The sequence below is a fragment of the Globicephala melas genome, chromosome 4 (genome assembly GCF_963455315.2).
Source record: "Globicephala melas chromosome 4, mGloMel1.2, whole genome shotgun sequence".
Classification (NCBI taxonomy): domain Eukaryota; kingdom Metazoa; phylum Chordata; class Mammalia; order Artiodactyla; family Delphinidae; genus Globicephala; species Globicephala melas.
Window position 1 is genome coordinate 71,069,752 of NC_083317.1, and position 18,543 is coordinate 71,088,294.

At 37.1% G+C, this 18,543-nt stretch overlaps 2 protein-coding genes across 2 annotated transcripts in view; one reads left to right on the forward strand and one right to left on the reverse strand.

The window, feature by feature from the left end:
• FYTTD1 (forty-two-three domain containing 1) overlaps nucleotides 1-17,660 on the reverse strand; it is a 32,434-nt gene extending 14,774 nt beyond the window's left edge. Inside the window, exons 1-3 of the mRNA XM_030859238.3 lie at nucleotides 17,423-17,660; nucleotides 12,688-12,816; nucleotides 3,748-3,896 (exon numbers count right to left, since the gene is read on the reverse strand). Coding sequence (XP_030715098.1) covers nucleotides 3,748-3,896; nucleotides 12,688-12,816; nucleotides 17,423-17,525 — 381 coding nt within the window. The 5' untranslated portion in view covers nucleotides 17,526-17,660. The remainder of the gene's footprint in view (nucleotides 1-3,747; nucleotides 3,897-12,687; nucleotides 12,817-17,422) is intronic.
• A 306-nt stretch (nucleotides 17,661-17,966) lies between these two features.
• RUBCN (rubicon autophagy regulator) overlaps nucleotides 17,967-18,543 on the forward strand; it is a 66,015-nt gene continuing 65,438 nt past the window's right edge. Inside the window, exon 1 of the mRNA XM_060298197.1 lies at nucleotides 17,967-18,198. Within this exon, the coding sequence (XP_060154180.1) occupies nucleotides 18,101-18,198 (98 nt within the window). The 5' untranslated portion in view covers nucleotides 17,967-18,100. The remainder of the gene's footprint in view (nucleotides 18,199-18,543) is intronic.

The window sequence follows — 18,543 nt, forward strand, 5'->3', positions numbered from 1 at the left end:
ATGATGGCCCATTCCGAGCTTTGTATTTTGTCTTTAATAAAAATACCAAGGCTCATTTTATAGGTAAATGTAAAAGTTCCTCCTATGATACTACTGTCACATGTTGTTTTCCTTCAAAATACCTGCCATATTATAATCATATAGTTATTTGTGTGATAAATTATTTAATATTTGAGTTCTCCATGAAGACAGGGATTTTCTATTGGGTTACTGCAGAATCCCTTGCGTCTAGGACATACTGAGTATTCAGTCAACATGAAGTAAATGATGAATACATGGACAAGAACTTTAACAATCTATTAATATATGGGGAATTTGTGTTCCATGAATCTAAGGTTTGTACATGTGTATAAAAGTGTTTATAAAAAATATCTAAGGATAAGTTTTTCTTACAGAATTTTGAGATAAAAATTATTCCTTGAAGGAAAGAAATTAAGGTAGTTTATTTTTAATGCTATTTATTAAAGTAATATTTACATACAATAAAATTTTAAGTGTACAGTTTGATGAAGTTGGGTAATTACATGTAATCATGGAACCACATCATAATCAAGATATAAAACAGTACCCTTACCCTTAAAAGTTTCCCTGTGCCCCTTTCCAGTCAATTTCCTTCCCCCACCTGACTCTAACCCCAGGCAATGACTGATCTGTCACTATAGTTTAGCCTTTTCTACAATTTCAAATAAACAGAATCATAGTACATAGTGTTTTGTGTTTGTGTTCTTTTGCTTAGCATGATGTTTTGAGATGTACCCACACTGTCTTGCACATTAACATTTATTCCTTTTTTATTGCTGAATAGAATTCCATAGTATGAAGATAAGGTATTTATAAACTGTCAAAATCAGACAAAAGATCAAAACTACCCATTAGCAGAAGATAACTGCTATATATGCAGCAACAACAAAAATTTTTTAAGTTCACAGAAGTACTAAATGGTTTAGTATTATTAGTCAAGTTAAAAGTTCTACAAAACATAACATACCCTCAGTTTTAGGAAACTGTGAACCTAAAACAGAAAAGTTACAGTATTGACATTGACAAGGTTATATATTCCAGTAGAAGAATCCCTTACAAACTTTTACTTGGCAGATATTTTAAGCTGACTTTCTCTAAACAAAAGAAAATTCATTCTTAGAGACAACCATTCCTCTCCAGGCATAGCCATTTGCTCTCTCAGTAATTAATAGTAATGTAAATGAGTATGCTATCTTTCCCACTTAGTAATTCACTTCATAGGTAAGAAAATGTACATTTTTATTGAAATAAAATCTCACTAATTCATAGAAACTGTGGAAAGGAAGAGAAAAAGTAACAAAAAGTCTAATTGTGGTCAGGACTTTTTTTATGGTATAAAATTTCTAAGTATATGCAGCAATTCAAGGACAATTAACTTACTTAGGTAATTTCTTTAATGAATAGAAGAGGATGGTTTAAGTTACTTATATGTAAAAAAAAATTTTCTAAACTGCTAGAAAATGATCTGCTTCACAAGTACCACAGTCGATTCTGTTGAGACATTAATCTGTATTCAGGTTGAGAGAAAGGTTCTTAAGAAACAGCAAATTTCAAACCATACCTTTTCCAAAATCATTCAAACTTTAAATAAAAGGATCTCACAATTCAGCACATTCTCTTTCAATTTTCACTATTTTTAAACAACTCAAAAGACTACCACATGTGGTAACTTAAAATTTTTACTGGAGCAAGTTCTGTAATAAAGTTTTAGAGAATAGCTGCTGGTGATAGCAGAATTGAAAAGTTAAGGGGTGAAGACAGTTGGGGTTAACCAGAATACAGATACTTAAGACAATTTAAGAAATGAATGTCCTGAATTTTTGTATTAAAATATGTATTACTTTCATAATCAGAGAAACAAAAGGGGTTAAAAAACAGCAGGGTGGAACATTAAATTCCTTGGTGGCTCAGACTTACTAAACATAAGAAGTTAAAGAAAAACCATTTGTGAAACTATTTTAAGTAATGCTTTATACAGCCAATTCAAAAATTACTCATTGAGATGTAATTAAAAATTCAGTTAAGATTTGAAAAGTAGTTAATTTATGGTGGGTAAATAATTGTAACTCTAATTAAAAGTATCAACTAGGGGAGATAGGTATCCACCCAAGAGAAATGAAAACCTGTGTCCATACAGACTTACAGGCAATGTTCACAGCAACATATTCACAATACCCAAAAAAGTGGAAAAAACCAAAATGTTGTCCATCAACTGGTGAATGGGTAAACAAAATATTCATACAATGAAATATTATTCACTAATAAAAAGAGATGAAGTACTGAGACATGCTACAACATGATGAACCTCAAAAGTATTATGGCTAAATGCCAGCCTACATACTATTGTATGACTCCATTTACAGGCATACCTCGGAGTTACTGGGGATTTGGTTCCAGACCACTGCAATAAAGCAAATATCACAATAAAGTGAGTCACATGAATTTTTGGTTTCCCACCATATATAAAAATTTATATTTATGCTATACTGTAGTCTATTAAGTGTGCCACAGCATTATGCCTAAAAAAACAACGTACATACCTTAATCTAAAAATGCTTTATTGCTAAAAATGCTACGCATCATCTCAGACTTCAGCGAGTTGTGATCTTTTTGCAATAGTACCATCAAAGATCACTGATCACCATAACAAATGTAATGATGAAAGAGTTTGAAATATTGCGAGAATTACCAAAATGTGACACAGAGACACAAAGTGAGCAAATGCTGTTGGAACAACGGCACCAACAGACTTGCTCAGTGCAGGGTTGCCAAAAATCTTCAATTTGTAAAAAGACGCAGTATCTGTGAAGCACAATAAAGTGAAGTACAATAAAACAAGGTATGCCTGTATATGAAATATGCCAGAAAGGCAAATTTATAAAATATCTACAGCAAGTAGATTAGTGGTTGCCTGGGGCATATCACAGGGTATGACTGTGAATGGACTTGAGATTTCTTTTTAGAGTGATAGAAATGTTCTAAAATTAATTATTGTGATGATTGTTCAACTCTATAAATTTTCTAAAATTCACTGAATTGTACACTTAAAACAAATGAATTTTATACTATAAAATTATACGTCAATAACCTGTTAAAAACTGCAGACACACACTATCCCGTTAAAAACTGCACACACACACACACACACACACACACACACACAGGGAAAGTCAAGAACCTCTAAAAAAACTTATATTTGAGAATGTGGAAATTTAGGTATTCTTCATGAATGACAATAATTATTATTTAATTATTGAATTTTTTATATAAGCCCCAAAGTACTATATTAAAAAAAACCCAAAATATTCAAATAAAATGCTCTCTCAAGCTCATTCACAGAAATATTAGTACGAATAAAGGAAAAGGGTTTCTTTCTCTTTTTTTAATTGAAGTATGGTTGATTTACATATTGTGTTCGTTTCAGGTGTAGAGCAAAGTGATTCAGTCATAAATATATATATATTTCAGATTATTTTCCATTATAGGTTATTATAAGATGCTGAATATAGTTCCCTGTGATAATACAGTAAATCCTTGTTGCTTATCTATTTTACGTATAGTAATTTGTATCTGTCAATCCCATACTCCTAATTTATCCCTCCCCCCTCTCCATCCCCTTTGGTAACTGTAAGTTTGTTTTCTATGTCTGTTGAGTCTGTTTCTGTTTTGAATACAGACTCATTTGTAAGGAAAAGAGTTTCTGACTCAGATTAGCCATCATCCTACCTTGTCACTTAGAGGTGGTCGATTCATAGGACTAATTCCTTTTCGAATTCCAGTTGCTTTCCTAGCTGCAAGGCCAGTGATAACTCCATAAGGACGTCTCTTTCCAGGCATCACTCTTCCTCTACGGCTCAGACTATTCTTACCAAAACCTGGAGGAGAGGAGGAAAAAAAAAAAATCAATCTAAGACTGCAACTGAGTGACACACAGGTCACAGGATATTCTATTTCTTAAGTAGGGTGGAGGATATGAGAGTTTTTTTCATTTATTATTATTCATATAATATTTCTTATATTATTATTATATTACTATTTATATAACTTCTTTAAAATTACATAAAATATTTCATTTTTAAAGAGGCAATAAGCTATTGGAAAGGGTTCTGCTGCTGTAATGGACTGCAAAGGACTAGAGGATTCTCACATTTCCCCCCAGCTATCCTCTCTTTGGCATTACTTTCTCAACAAACAGAACAGTCTCAACTTTCCCTGTGCAGCATGGTAGCCACTAACCACATGTGGTTATTGAGTACTTGAAATATGACTAGTCTGAATTGAGATGTAACAAAAGAATGTATAATATTTCATTAATAATTTTATATTAATCATATGTTAGAATGATATTTTAGATGTACTGGGTTAAATAAAATATATTATTAATATGTGGTTCATATTTTATTTGTTGGATGGCACTGATCCAGAGTGGAATCACTATCTCATCTCCTATTTTCTTACGATGTTGCAATCTGGCTTCTTTGTTTTCAGTCTTATTATATTCAAACTGCTTTTGCTAAAGTCTGCAGTAAACTCCAATGGATATATATTTTAATCTCTGCGGCATATGATATTACTGACTTTGCTTTTCCATTATGTATCTTACCTATTTAAATACTTATTTTCTAATTATGAAAAAGTAAACGTGCTCAGTACAGAAATCTTAAAAACATATGAAGTACAAATAAGAATATAAAAGCCACCACCATTAGCCCACCACTTAGAGACAACAACTACTAACATTTTATATTTTTCTAGTCTTTTACTTGTATACATACATCTCGAATTAACACTTTTAGTTTCAACTGTCTTTAAGCAACTCAAAAGACTATCACATGAGGTAATTCACAATTTTGTAGTACCATGTGCCCAGAAAATGGACTGAGTCAATCTTCCAGCAACCACATTTCACTACTCCATATACTACTTTGTAGTCTACATTAACACTGTATTGTGAATATTAATCCTATGTCTTTAATATTCATACTAATCATTTTAGTTACTTCTAATGTTACACTATTATAAATAACATTGCAATAACACTACAGATAACATTTTTATACACATCCATGATATTTCCTCAATATATAAATTTCCAAAGATCAAAATGCTGTATCAAAGAGTAAAGCAAATTCTAAAGGATTTTGATTCATATTGTAAAAAATCCCCTCCAGAATAACTATATTTATTTATATTCCCAGGAACATAAGGGTGCCACTTTTTCCGTATCATTGACAACTTTAAATATTATTGTTTTTAATCTTTATCATTTAGCGTTTGAGATTAAAAAAAAACAACTTGTATTTGGTAGTTTACTAGTAATAATGAACACTTTCCATGGGTTTTTTGACTATCTGTATTCTTCCATTCACAAACTATCATGTTCATAAACCAGTTTTCTAGGGTCAAGTTCTAATTTCCTTTGATGCTTTGATAGAAGAATTACTTTAAATTTATAATTAATTTATCAAGAATCGACATTTTACAATATTCAGGAACACGTTACATCTTTCCACTTATTCAAGTCTTCTTCTGTCACTAAATTGGCTCAGTAAAGTTTCAAGCTTTTCCTCCCATAGGTCCTGCACATTTCTTGTTAAGCTTATTACTAGGTATTTTATACATTTGTTGTCAATCACAAAAAAAGATCCCTTATCTATTAATAATCTTCATATTGTCATTCCTGGGATTACAGAAAGCTACTGAGGTTTTAATTAATAGCTTTTAATCAGCCATTCCACTGAATTCACTTATTAGTTCTAATAGTCTTTCAAATTATTTTCTTGGGATTTCTGAGTGACAATCATATTACCCACAAATGATACTACCTTCTTCCTTCCAATAATTATACCTCAAATTCTTTTACTTCTTAATGCAATGGCCAGAAATTCCAGAGAACTACGCTAAGTAACAATTGTGATATTGGGCATGCTTATCTTAATTCTAATTTGGGGGGGAATGTCTTTAGAATGGAATCCTGTATAATACTATACACCTGCAATGTGGTAACAGGTCTACCAACCTGTTTCATAGTCAAACTAAACAAAGTCAAAATAGTTTACTGTAGGATTTCTCAGGACTGTGTGTGATGAATCTCTTAAGCCATAATCATGTATATGTCACTGTCGAATTTATCTAATTCCATAATGCTTTTTTATGGTGTACCTACTTTGAGACCAGAATTCAACTAGACAGTTAGAAAAACCTGTTATGTTATGATGGTTGAACCATTTACCAATTTATTGCCTTTCAGCTCTCAATTCACTCTTTACTGTCCCACTTCTGTTACTGGAACATCTCTTACCAGCTGGCACGATGTTAAGCTTTGTCAGCAGAGGGCACTGGAGGGACTCTAGAAGAAGAAGGAGCTTCTCTTCTAAGTTCCAGTGTGCACCTCAAGGCTTGCTCCTGTGGCATAGGACACCCAGTGGCACTCATTATCCCTCCCCTGAAAGCTGAGACTATGGTGAGGCAAGAGAGGCGCCTAGGGCATAAAATCTGAGAATGAGTGACACCTTAAATATTAGGCCCTCGGTATCTATCTAGATCTAGTCCTAGGCATCACTCTAATTCTGGCCCTGCTCATCCTCCAGTAAATTAAAGCTGCATCACCCCTATAGATCACTTCCCAGTGAATTCCACCAGCACGGCAACTCAGTGTGGTAAGGAGTTCTTGTAGATTTGTTCCCTTTTTGGGTGCTCTGCCTCAGTACTAAAGGTGCTGATTTTATTACTTTTATAATCAGCAAAAAAGCAATAAAGATACAATTTTTTTAAATATTAGGATCAAATTATTGCTGTTCTATGTGTGATTCCCTTCTAGAATTGCAACCAAACAAAGATTAAGCATGTTGGGGAAACCTGTATATTCAAATTAAATCTACAACTACTTGCTATTTTTATTTGTATTAAATAATGAAGCAGCTACCACTGTGCTAGGCACTGTTCTGAGTACCTTAATTTAAATGAGTACTTGATGAAATTGACGCTAACATCTCAATTTTGCAAGTGAGCAAAGTGAGGCGAAGAACAGTGACTACCCAGAGGGCACAGTTAGAAAATGGCAGAGCCATGATCTAAGTGCAAGTCTGTGGCTCGAAAAATTGAGCATTTTCCAAACTGTTATATATAAAAATTAAAGAATAATAAAAGGTAGAATATAATCTATGGTACATTTCCAAAGAGAAAAACACAGCTATGACAGAAAAAGCAGGCTCTGAGCTAGGTATAAAACAGGCAAGATGTGAATAGGGAGAGAGGCATAAAGTGACAAGTACAAAGACATGGGCAACCACAGTGATTTGAGAGACAGTCTAGAGAAAAGGATAAGAAGTGAATGGAAAACTACAATGAGGTATCACCTCACACCAGTCAGAATCGCCATCATCAAAAAATCTACAAACAATAAATGCTGGAGAGGGTGTGGAGAAAAGGGAACCCTCCTGCACTGTTGGTGGGAATGTAAATTGATACAGCCACTATGGAGAACAGTATGAAGGTTCCTTAAAAAACTAAAAATAGAACTACCATACGATCCAGCAATCCCACTACTGGGCATATACTCTGAGAAAACCATAATTCAAAAAGAGTCATGTACCAAAATGTTCATTGCAGCTCTATTTACAATAGCCAGGACATAGAAGAAACCTAAATGTCCATCGACAGATGAATGGATAAAGAAGATATGGCACATATATACAATGGAATATTACTCAGCCATAAAAAGAAACTGAGTTATTTGTAGTGAGGTGGATGGACCTAGAGTCTGTCATACAGAGTGAAGTAAGTCAGAAAGAAGAAAACAAATACTGTATGCTAACACATATATATGGAATCTAAAAAAAATGGTCATGAAGAACCTAGGGGCAGGATGGGAATAAAGAAGCAGACCTACTAGAGAATGGACTTGAGGTCACGGGGAGGGGGAAGGTTAAGCTGGGACAAAGTGAGAGAGTGGCATGGACATATATACGCTACCAAATGTAAAACCGATAGCTAGTGGGAAGCAGCCGCATAGCACAGGAGGATCAGCTTGGTGCTTTGTGACCACCTAGAGGGGTGGGATAGGGAGTGTGTGAGGGAGGGAGGGAGATGCAAGAGGGAAGAGATATGGGGATATATGTATATGCATAGCTGATTCACTTTGTTATAAAGCAGAAACTAACACACCATTGTAAACCAATTATATGCCAATAAAGATGAAAAAAAAAAGACTATACTTGAAAGGGAACTGAGGGGGGGCTCGCCGAATTCATGATCAGATTATAACAGTCTAGAAGCGGTATGTTATACTGAATGGAAGAAAGAGAGAGAAGGCAGTGAAACCATTTCAGATGCTATCGCAACACTCAAACACAACATGATAAGGGACTGGGAAAGGAACAAAGAAATTTGAACGTATTCCAAAAGAATGAATGAATTAGTAGAACAAAGAGAAAGTTTAAAGAGAGGAGGAGTCCATTATTATACCAAAGTTTGAGGCGTAGACGAAAAAGACTCATGAGAAAATCTCATTAACAAGAATAAAAGGGGAGGGAGAGGGAAGGATTGGGAGTTTGGGATTAGCAGATACAAACTAGTATATATATAGGATGGATAAACAACAAGGTCCTACTGTATAGCACAGGGAACTATATTCAATATCCTATAATAAACCATAATGGAAAGAATATGAAAAAGAATTTATCCATCTATAACTGAGTCACTTTGCTGTACAGAAGCAATTAACACAGCCTTGTAAATCAACTATACTTCAATAAAATTTAAAAAAAAACAAGAATAAAAGGAGACAAGTATGGGATAGAATTCTATTCCTGGGCGCCTTCTATTTCTGACTGTTATAGTCATTGTTCCCATACTCATCACCCGTTCTACCATCTTTTTTTTTTTTTTTGCGGTACGCGGGCCTCTCACTGTTGTGGTCTCTCCCATCGCGGAGCACAGGCTCCGGACGCGCAGGCTCAGCGGCCATGGCTCACAGGCCCAGCCACTCCGTGGCATGTGGGATCTTCCTGCACCGGGGCACGAACCCGTGTCCCCTGCATCGGCAGGCAGACTCTCAACCACTGCGCCACCAGGGAAGCCCTGTTCTACCATCTTTTCTTTCTTTCCTTCCAGTGGCTTCTTATCCTCTACCTTCTAACAAGCCTAGATCATCCCTTCCTCCTTCCTCCTTTTCTATCTTTGAACAAACTTCACTAGCTCTATCTCAGTTTTAGCAATGGTTGTATTTTTCACGCTGTCACTGTCATGTTTCATGCAATAGTCTTTTCTTGGTTTTCATCCAATCAGCCCCTTTAGAAAGTTCTCGTCTTTCTAGAGTACCTTCATTCTCATTACTTCAACTACTACCTCTATGAAGGTCCTTTCACATTTTCAGCTCCACCAGAGCAGCAGTTTAACACTACTAGCCATGTATGAGAAGGACATATGGAGCTTAAAAGAAAAAAAACCCAAACAAACCCAGGCCCTACTTCTGCAGATTCTGGTTCAGTAGCAATGGAGTGCAGCCAGAGCATCAGTCTAATTTATAAAGCTCCACAGATGCAACCAATGTTGAGAACAACTAAAACTAGACACATGAATTTTCATCTTTCCTTTGAATCGTTAGCCCAATCCCTTCATGAATTTCTTTCACACACACATCAAGCTGCCTAAATAATTTCTGTAGTCTGATCACTTACACGAAGGTTTGAGGGATTTTCTGGGAAATATCATATCACAGAGTGTATGCAATCATATTACTGGCTCCTTTTAAAGAAGCATACAACTATTTCTCTGTCTCCTCTACCTCTAAAAGAAATAGCATCCTCAAACTTTTTGGTCTCAGGACCTCTTTATACTCTTAAAAATTACTGAGGACCCCAAAGAGTTTTTGTTTCTGGTATTTCTGATATATAGGGTTTATGTTTACTGCTATTTACCACACTACAAATGAAAACTAAGACATTTAAAAACTATTTGTTATTTTATTAAAACAACAATAAACTCACAACATGTAGGGCAAATAACATTTTTAATGAAAAATAATTACTGTATTCCTAAACAAACAAAAATATCTAATAGGAAGAGTAGCATTGATTTGCATTTTTGCAAATCTCTTTAGTGTGTGGCTTAATAGGAGATAGCTAGATTCGCATTTCTGCTTCTGCTTCCAATATGTTTTATTTATCACATGTCATGTAGACTTTGGAAAGTCCACTGTACATTTATGAGAGAATAAGACTGAAAACACAATGTCTTAGTATTATAGAAATAGTTTTGACCATGTGAACCCCTTGAGTCTTGGGGATTCCCCAGGATCTCTGGACTTTGAGAACTGCTGTTGTATAGTATTCCATCCCTGAAAGACATTTAGGTTGTTTGTACAACTATGTATTGAATGACTAAATTATATTTCAGGTACAGAATTAGGAAGACTTTATTCACTTGTCTGTTCAGACGTCAAAAATAAATTATTGAGGGACTCCTCTGGTGGTCCAGCAGTTAAAGTTCTACACTCCCAATGCAGAGGGCCCGGATTCGACTCCTGGTCAGGGAAACTAGATCTCGCATGCCACAAGTACAAGCCCGCATGCCACGACTAAAGATCCTGCACACGGCAAAGAAGATCCCGTGGGCCGCAACTAAGAACCGGTGCAGCCAAATAAATAAATAAATAATTTTAAAATAAATAAATAAATAAATATTATTTGCTAAGGGCTCTCTGTGCTACTTATTCCCTTACCTCAAGCTAACATCCTCACTGACATTATAACGTGGAAATCTTAACTTTTACAAACCAATTAGAGCTTAAGAAAATCCCATACCTCTCTGAACATTCAGTGACAGCAGCAGCTGTTCTATTTTAGGCCCTGACACATGTAAGTGGAGAACATACAAGCGCAATTTCAATCTTAGAAAATCTTAAGCTGCCACTGGGTATCCTTTAACTCAAGGCTCAGATTATAACCCCTGTAAAAGGAAAGTTTTTCTGATCCTTCATGAATCAGATCCTATTTCACCTTATCCATTAAATCACCACTAATTTTCTTAGGACAAAATCCCTATCTAAAATCCTGTAGTACAATCAGAATTTCTCTTATGATATGTCTTAACTCTATGTTTTCTACCTTATCTCTGTTACTAGAAATTCCTTGAAGTAAAAGAGTGCATCTTTACATACCCTGACAACCTGGTCAGTTCAGAGCATTTATCAGGTATTTAACAAACGATTAGCATAAATAAATATATTTCTGGCTTCTATGAACTCTGAAATTATTTTAAAACAAATCATATATAAAATATGGTATGTTGAGCAACATTTATAAGAAACCTTTAAATATAAATCACTGGAATTAAATATTAATTTTCTATAGCTAAATACCTATTACAAGATTTACTTACTTGGGTTCAGCTATCCCAGGAATTACTAGGGAAGAATAAATTCTTCTGCAGGGTCTAATCTTAGTTACAGGCATATGTTAAGGATATGTTGGTATATTAGCTGTTAAACATAGGATTAATTATGTTCAACCTATTGGAGATTATTTTCTATGGTTTTTAACATATAGGATAAAAATCAACTTAGGAATTAGTTTATCAAACATTTTTTCACATGTGTAAAAAAGATCTAGAGTTTAAAAAATCTGAACAAATGTTTATTCTAAAATGCTGATGTGGGCTTCCCTGGTGGCGCAGTGGTTGAGAGTCCACCTGCTGATGCAGGGGACACGGGTTCGTGCCCCAGTCCGGGAAGATCCCACATGCCGCGGAGCGGCTAGGCCCGTAAACCATGGCCGCTGAGCCTGCGCGTCCGGAGCCTGCGCTCCGCAACAAGAGAGGCCACAACAGTGAGAGTCCCGCGTACCGCAAAAAACTAAATTAATTAATTAATTAATTAAATGCTGATGTAACTGCTAAAAAAGTTAATGAGTCACATATAATTAATAGTATTCAGTTACTGCCTTAAGTCTATTTTGGAACAAAATGTTATAAATAAATAACCTTCCAGATTACCAAAAATAACTATATATGTGGAGTTCCAAGATCATGAGACCATATCTAAACCATTCAATTCTGTGTTACCTCTGGAGGATTTAACAAATCCTAAAGGTCCTGGATGATAAGATAAATAATCTAGAGGTCATTTTCTATGCAGAATAGTAGTCTCCACATATTTATAAAAGGTTTTCATACAGAAACCTGTTTCCTATAACTCTATAGAATTAACAGGAAGGCATGATTTAATTCAAATTAAGAGAATTTTCTAGTAAACAGTGCTGTCTCCAATAATGGAATAAGTTATGTTGTGGTATGCTCTTTCACTGAATATATTTAAGCTGGAGTTACATAGTCATCCATCAGACAAAACTCTAACTGTGAAGGAGATTAAGACTTCATGATATGTAAGATCCTTTATAAATCTATAGTCCTAAATATAATAAAGACTTTATATACTGAGGTTACTTTAAAATGACTTAATGTTTTTAAGAAATAGTGTTATCACCTATTTAAGGAAACCTGAATTTTTACCAGATTGTAAGATTAAACAAAACTCTGAGAGAAGGAAAAATACACATCACAAAGGGTACTGATATACTTCCTCCACGCTTTAAGTATGTATCAAAGGTAGTATACTATGAATCCACAAATAACGGCTCTTTATTAAAGCTTACTTGCAAAACTTACCAGAGTTCTGTTGAATTCCCCATCTTACTCTCATCCTGAATTGCCGGGCACCACTTTGCTGGAGTCTTCTATTTAGTCTTGGGAAATTCTGTTTCTTTCCTTCCTTTCGATTCAATTTGATGATATCATCTGTGATAGACGAAATGTGATGATTACCTTCATTTTAACGTAATGACTCAATTACTCAGTCTCATTTTCTAGTTGATAAGATTTCCTATGTCCCTAACTTCTTTTCTACTTTGAAAGCACTTTGATAAGTGGATAATAATGATATGAACATAAAAGCTCAAATCAGCCAATATATTTGGAGCAATGAACAATGGTTTTGTAGGAAAAGTTGAAGTCAATAGCCCAAAGCAGAGCTACCAACTAATGAAGATTTCTGTTATTCATAGTATTTCTTTCCCTAATAAATATAAATGAGCAAAAACCTGTTTACAAAAATTACTCATACTTACTTTCCATAATCACAGAAGTCTCCAGTTTTTAAAGATGACCACCTTTCAATAAAACCATTGGCAGTCAAAAAATAAATCATTCAAAGACTAAATTTCTAAGTTCACCTAAATTCAGCAAATATTTATTGAGTATATACTATGTGCAGTGAATATATGTGGTAGGCTGTGCTGTAACAGAAACAAACAAAAGTAAAATATGATCCCTATTCTCAGTAAGTTTAAAATTAATGATGGAAACAGTCATGTAAATAGTAAACAAAAAATTAAACAAGTACCATAATAAAGGTATAGTACAAAAAGAAAATACTGTTGGTTCTTTGCTCATTTAGCAAAGCAATTCAGGGTTACCTTAATTTTCTTTCTACACTGTTCTCTCTCTCTCTCTCCCTTTTTTTGGCCGTGCTGCACGGCACGCAGGATTGTAGGATCTTAGTTCCCCAATGACCAGGGATCAATCCCGTGCCCTCTGCAGTGGAAGCGTGGAGTCCTAACCACTGGACCACCAGGGAATTCCCCCTACACTGTTCTAAGTCTTATTATTTCCCAAAACACTTCCAGACTGTCCCAAGGTAATTCACAAACATCACATTGCTCTGATACCACAACAGAACAATGTCAAGATCAGAAAACTAAATGTACTCCAGATCCCTATTTACATCTGTTTAAAGGAGATTACTAGAAGACAAAAAATACTCATTTAAGAATATCCAAACACTTTCTCCAAACTTCCAACTCCAATATTAATTTTGCTGACTGAAAATACAGTAAACCAAATAAATTGAACATCAACAACTTCTTAATAAAATTAACAAAACTAACCTCAGTTGTTTTTTTTTCCAAACTACTCTAAATACAAATAATCTAACAACTATATCAATATAACTAGTCTTTTCTGAAGTCAAAGAAGGAAATATAGATTACAGGGATCCTTTCTTATATATTACTACTCTACCTCACTAATCTCTAATCTTTTAAAAAATTTATTTATTTATTTATTTATGTCTGCAGTGGGTCTTCGTTGCTGCTTGTGGGCTTTTTCTAGTTGCTGCAAGTGGGGGCTACTCTTCGTTGAGGTGCACCAATCTCTAATCTTTAAGACTCTAAACTACATTTAAATATTCATAGAAAATAATTCAAATCCCTTCAAAGTAGTTTGTTATCTTGAGATCCATCATTCAGCTACAAAAAAGTTCATCAAAGTTAGACACTCAAGAACAGTTTTTTACAAAATACAAAGATTTCACAAATATCAGAGCCATGAACATGTTAAATTCTCAGTAAGCAGAAAGGGAATAGTTAGACACCACTTTCAAAACACTACTTTCCTCTAACAGGGTGCTACTTATTCTTCACCAGAAGTCTGAGATCTCAGAGCCATTAGAGTACCCCCCAAAAATGAACTTGGTCTGGGGAACCACAAAATAAAAAAAGGCAGAGTATAATTTTGACTAACCAGGCTGATTTAAAAACAGAGCATTATAGAGTATAAACATAACTAAAAATTAAAAGTAGAAAAGCATATCAAACATAATATTATGTTTTCTATTTAAACATTTTATTATCTAAATCCCCAAGTTAAAAGGAGCTACCATGACAGAGAGGATTCTTCCAATCTAAAAGAAGATAATGGCTTTCTCCTAATCAAGGAGTAGACAGGGTAGGTAGGCATCAGAAATAAAAAAAAAAATCCACTATGAGCTACTTTTATAAAAAACTAGGGGTATACACGTGATAACAATAACAGTAATAGTAGTAACTGAGTACTAATAGGATTGTTCTGAAAACATGTATTCATTCAATTCTCACAATAATTCTATGAAATAACTATTATAATACCCATTTTCAAACTAAGATACTGAGGGACTTCCCTGGTGGTCCAGCGGTTAAGACTCTGTGTTCCCAAGGCAGGGAACCCGGGCTCCATCCTTGGTCAGGGAACTAGATCCCTCACACCGCAACTAAGAGCCCGCATGCCGCAACTAAAGGATCCCCGCATGCTGCAACTAAAGATCTGGCACACAGCAACGAAGACCCCGTGTGCCACAACTAAGACCTGGCACAGCCAAAGAAAGAAAGAAAGAAATTTCTTTTTTTTAAATTAAGAAATTGAGCCACAATGAGGCCAGCTATTGGTAACCTTGGTAGATAATTCCATATGAATATTCACATAAACCTGATAGAGTCACAATTAAAAACAAAACAAAAAATTAGATTCTAAAACCTATGCACACTGGATAAAATGGGATATTCACAAAGCATAATAATTGCCTAAAATACCTCTCTCTTCATCACATCTCTGTAAAATTCTCACTAAAACAAAACAAAGCACCTAAAAAAAAAAAGGGCACCTGACAGAATGCTGTATGTTCTTAAGGGAGAAGAGAGACCAATCTCTTTTAGCTATCCGCTGCACTTCACTTCTATCTTCAAAGAGAATTATCCCTCAGTTTTCTTCATTTGAACATCCTAATCACTGAACAAAATACATACAAAATCTTAGAAACTTAAGAAATGTAATGCTTATGACACTATATGGTTAACACTTCCTACATCCAGAGCTTGGTGCTCTAGAACCAGACTGAAATCCTGACTCCATCACTTACTTGCTGTATGACTGTGGGCAAGTTACTTAATATCTCTATGCCTCAGGTTTTGTAAAATGGGAATAACAACAACGGCTTATACAGTCTGTGTGTGTATATATGTAAATATGGTGCTTACTGTGTACCAGGTACTGTTCTGAGCAGTTTACATTTGCGTATTGACTTATTTAATACTTACAGCAACCCTCTGAGGTAATGTCTCACCTTTTTACAGATGAGGCACTGAGAAGCAATTTGCCCAAGATCAAATGGCTAATAAGTGTCTGAAGCACGATTTGAACTGAGACAGTCTGGGATTCAGGATTCCATGCATGCTCATTATCATTAGGAGTAAGTACCTCATAGGGTTATTATCGGGATAATTTAACACATATAAAATGCTTAGTCCAGTGCTTGGCAAGTAGTAAGCACTCAATAAATATTCATTATTATATTTTTTCTTGGCTTTAATTCAAAAGATTTCTCATTTCTCATTTCTTTAGAGGTCACTACTGACTAGCAGTAGTAGGCAAGACTTGAGGCCAAACCTATGATTTCTGATGATTTGCTTAATTCACATCTTGGGTTCTAACTTAAGACAAACACAGAAACCAAGAGGTCTTGACTTTTGACTACGAACTTTGCAGAAAAACCACAACAAGAAAGAAAAATATCGTCCTCGTAAAAGTTACACCTCTGTATCCCCTAGTCGGGTACTTTTCAAATATCCGAAAAATTGTAGGCCTGAGGCAGAGCTAACCACATTTAATACCAAAACCTGAATCCCGACAAAAACGGAATTACTTTTAAACCAACCAAGCCAAACAGAGACTAGTCCCTCAGTGGTGTTAGGTCTGAATTTTTAATTGAATCGCCAATCTCCCTGCTTTTTACCTAATCGTCACCAAACCACCCCACTCTTTTAGATCCTATGCTTTACTTGGCTTCCCATCAAACCCTCCTTCGGTTTTCGCTTCGTTTTTTTCTAATTTGCTAGCTTGAAGGACTCGATGAGGAGACTGTGCTTTTCTAGGCACCGCCTAATACACCACCATCCCACGAAGTCCTTCCTAACTATCTTTTCTTTCTGTCAAGCGCCCCGGCCCCGCGGTGGCCCGGCCGTCTGGAGCCCGTCAGAAACGGCCAACTCTCGGGGCGTCTTGACGCTTCTGTGCGGCGCCAGGCGCAGGCCCGGGCGCATAAAACGCCCAACCAGCCCTTCTCGGGAACCACGGATTTAACCGAACCCGCCGGGCTTTCAAAGAGCTTCCTCAGAAAGGACGGCTCCGTCCGACCCTCGCCCTCGCCCCACGATAACGCCCACCGCGCACAAGCCTGAGGTGAAACCCGCGGAGTTTTCCTCACAAAGAGCCGGGGTCACCCGCGAGCACTGGCTACCCTTTGCGGGGGGGGCGGAAACAGGATCCGCACTCCTCTGCCTTCCCAACCTCCCGGCCCGAAGCGCCCCCCGTCCCCTCAGACACAGCCCCGCCGAGGAGACGCCCGAGGCCCTCGGGCTCGATCCTGACTCCAGAAAGCGCTCCCCCCGTCCCCACCGGCCCCCACTTGGTTCCGCCCACCCGTAAGAAAACTCTATCGACAACTGCGGCCAACCGCCCCTTCCCCCACAAACCGCGGTACTTGGTTCCACCCACACCTCCTCCCACTCCAACTCGGTGCGACTCGGCTCCTCACCCAAAGACATATCAATTTTGTCCAGGTTTTCATTGCTGCGGGCTTTCGGCGGCGGCGGCGGTGTCGCGGTGGCTCCCATTAACCGGGTACCAAACCGGTTCATAGCTGGAAACGTCGCGCTGGAACAGTCAGCGAAGAAGGCCAGGGGCTGAGGCCTGCCACCTCCCACTCACGCACGCAGACTAGCCGCACCGACGGAGCGCGCACGCGTGCTGGCTGCGTCCTCTCCCACCCGCGGCGGAGGGCTGGGGGAGGAACCAAGAGACGAGCGGCTGGCGAGAGTGGCCCCAGGCCCCGGACTCGCCCCTAGCGCCTCTTGCCGGACCGGAGGAAACATTGCACCCGCTGCTCTGGCCGCTCTCGAGGGGCCGCTGTTCTAGCAGTTAGCCTTTCCGCCCAAATTATGCTGGACCCTGAACACCTCAGAATCACATGCCTTAAATGAGATCATGTTCCTCCATGCCCTTCGAGTCCCTCCTGCTCCAGAAAGGCCCCCTAAGCTTTGGTACACACGAACATTTCACACCCCACTGCAGCGCAGCCCCAGAGGCTGCGAGCGTGGACTGCAGAATCTGCGCCCCAGCTCCCCTCTTCATCGCCAGCACGCGGAGCGACACGTCCGGACGCAAAGCAGAGGCTGCACTGATACTTCTTGCGTCAGCATACTAATAAAAGTAAATGTTAACGTTTCCCGTATCTGTACCACTTCTCAGCCGGCGCTCTCAAAACATTTTGCACGGTACCTTATTAAGACATCACCTTCCCTCGGGAGAGCGGTAAGTACCTCTGCTTATTTGGCTGCATTTTTCTCTAATTCACTTGCGTTGGGAATTGATAAGGGGATTCATTTTCTTTCTAATCATCCCTATGGGAAAACTTATTAATATTTGATGAATTCCTGCATAGTAACTTTTTTTTCCTGTTAACAAAACCTGATATTCTCTCTTTCTGACCTCCTTCTGCTCCAGATAACTGCGCTTGTGTGGAAGCATTTAGGTTATATTATCCTCATAGCAGCTTAAACTAAGACATTTGCATCTAAGAAAAAATTAGGGGCAGGTATTCTGTTCATTTAGAAATCTCTGCCACCTTCCCCCTCTGCACTTCCTAAAATTTCTCTT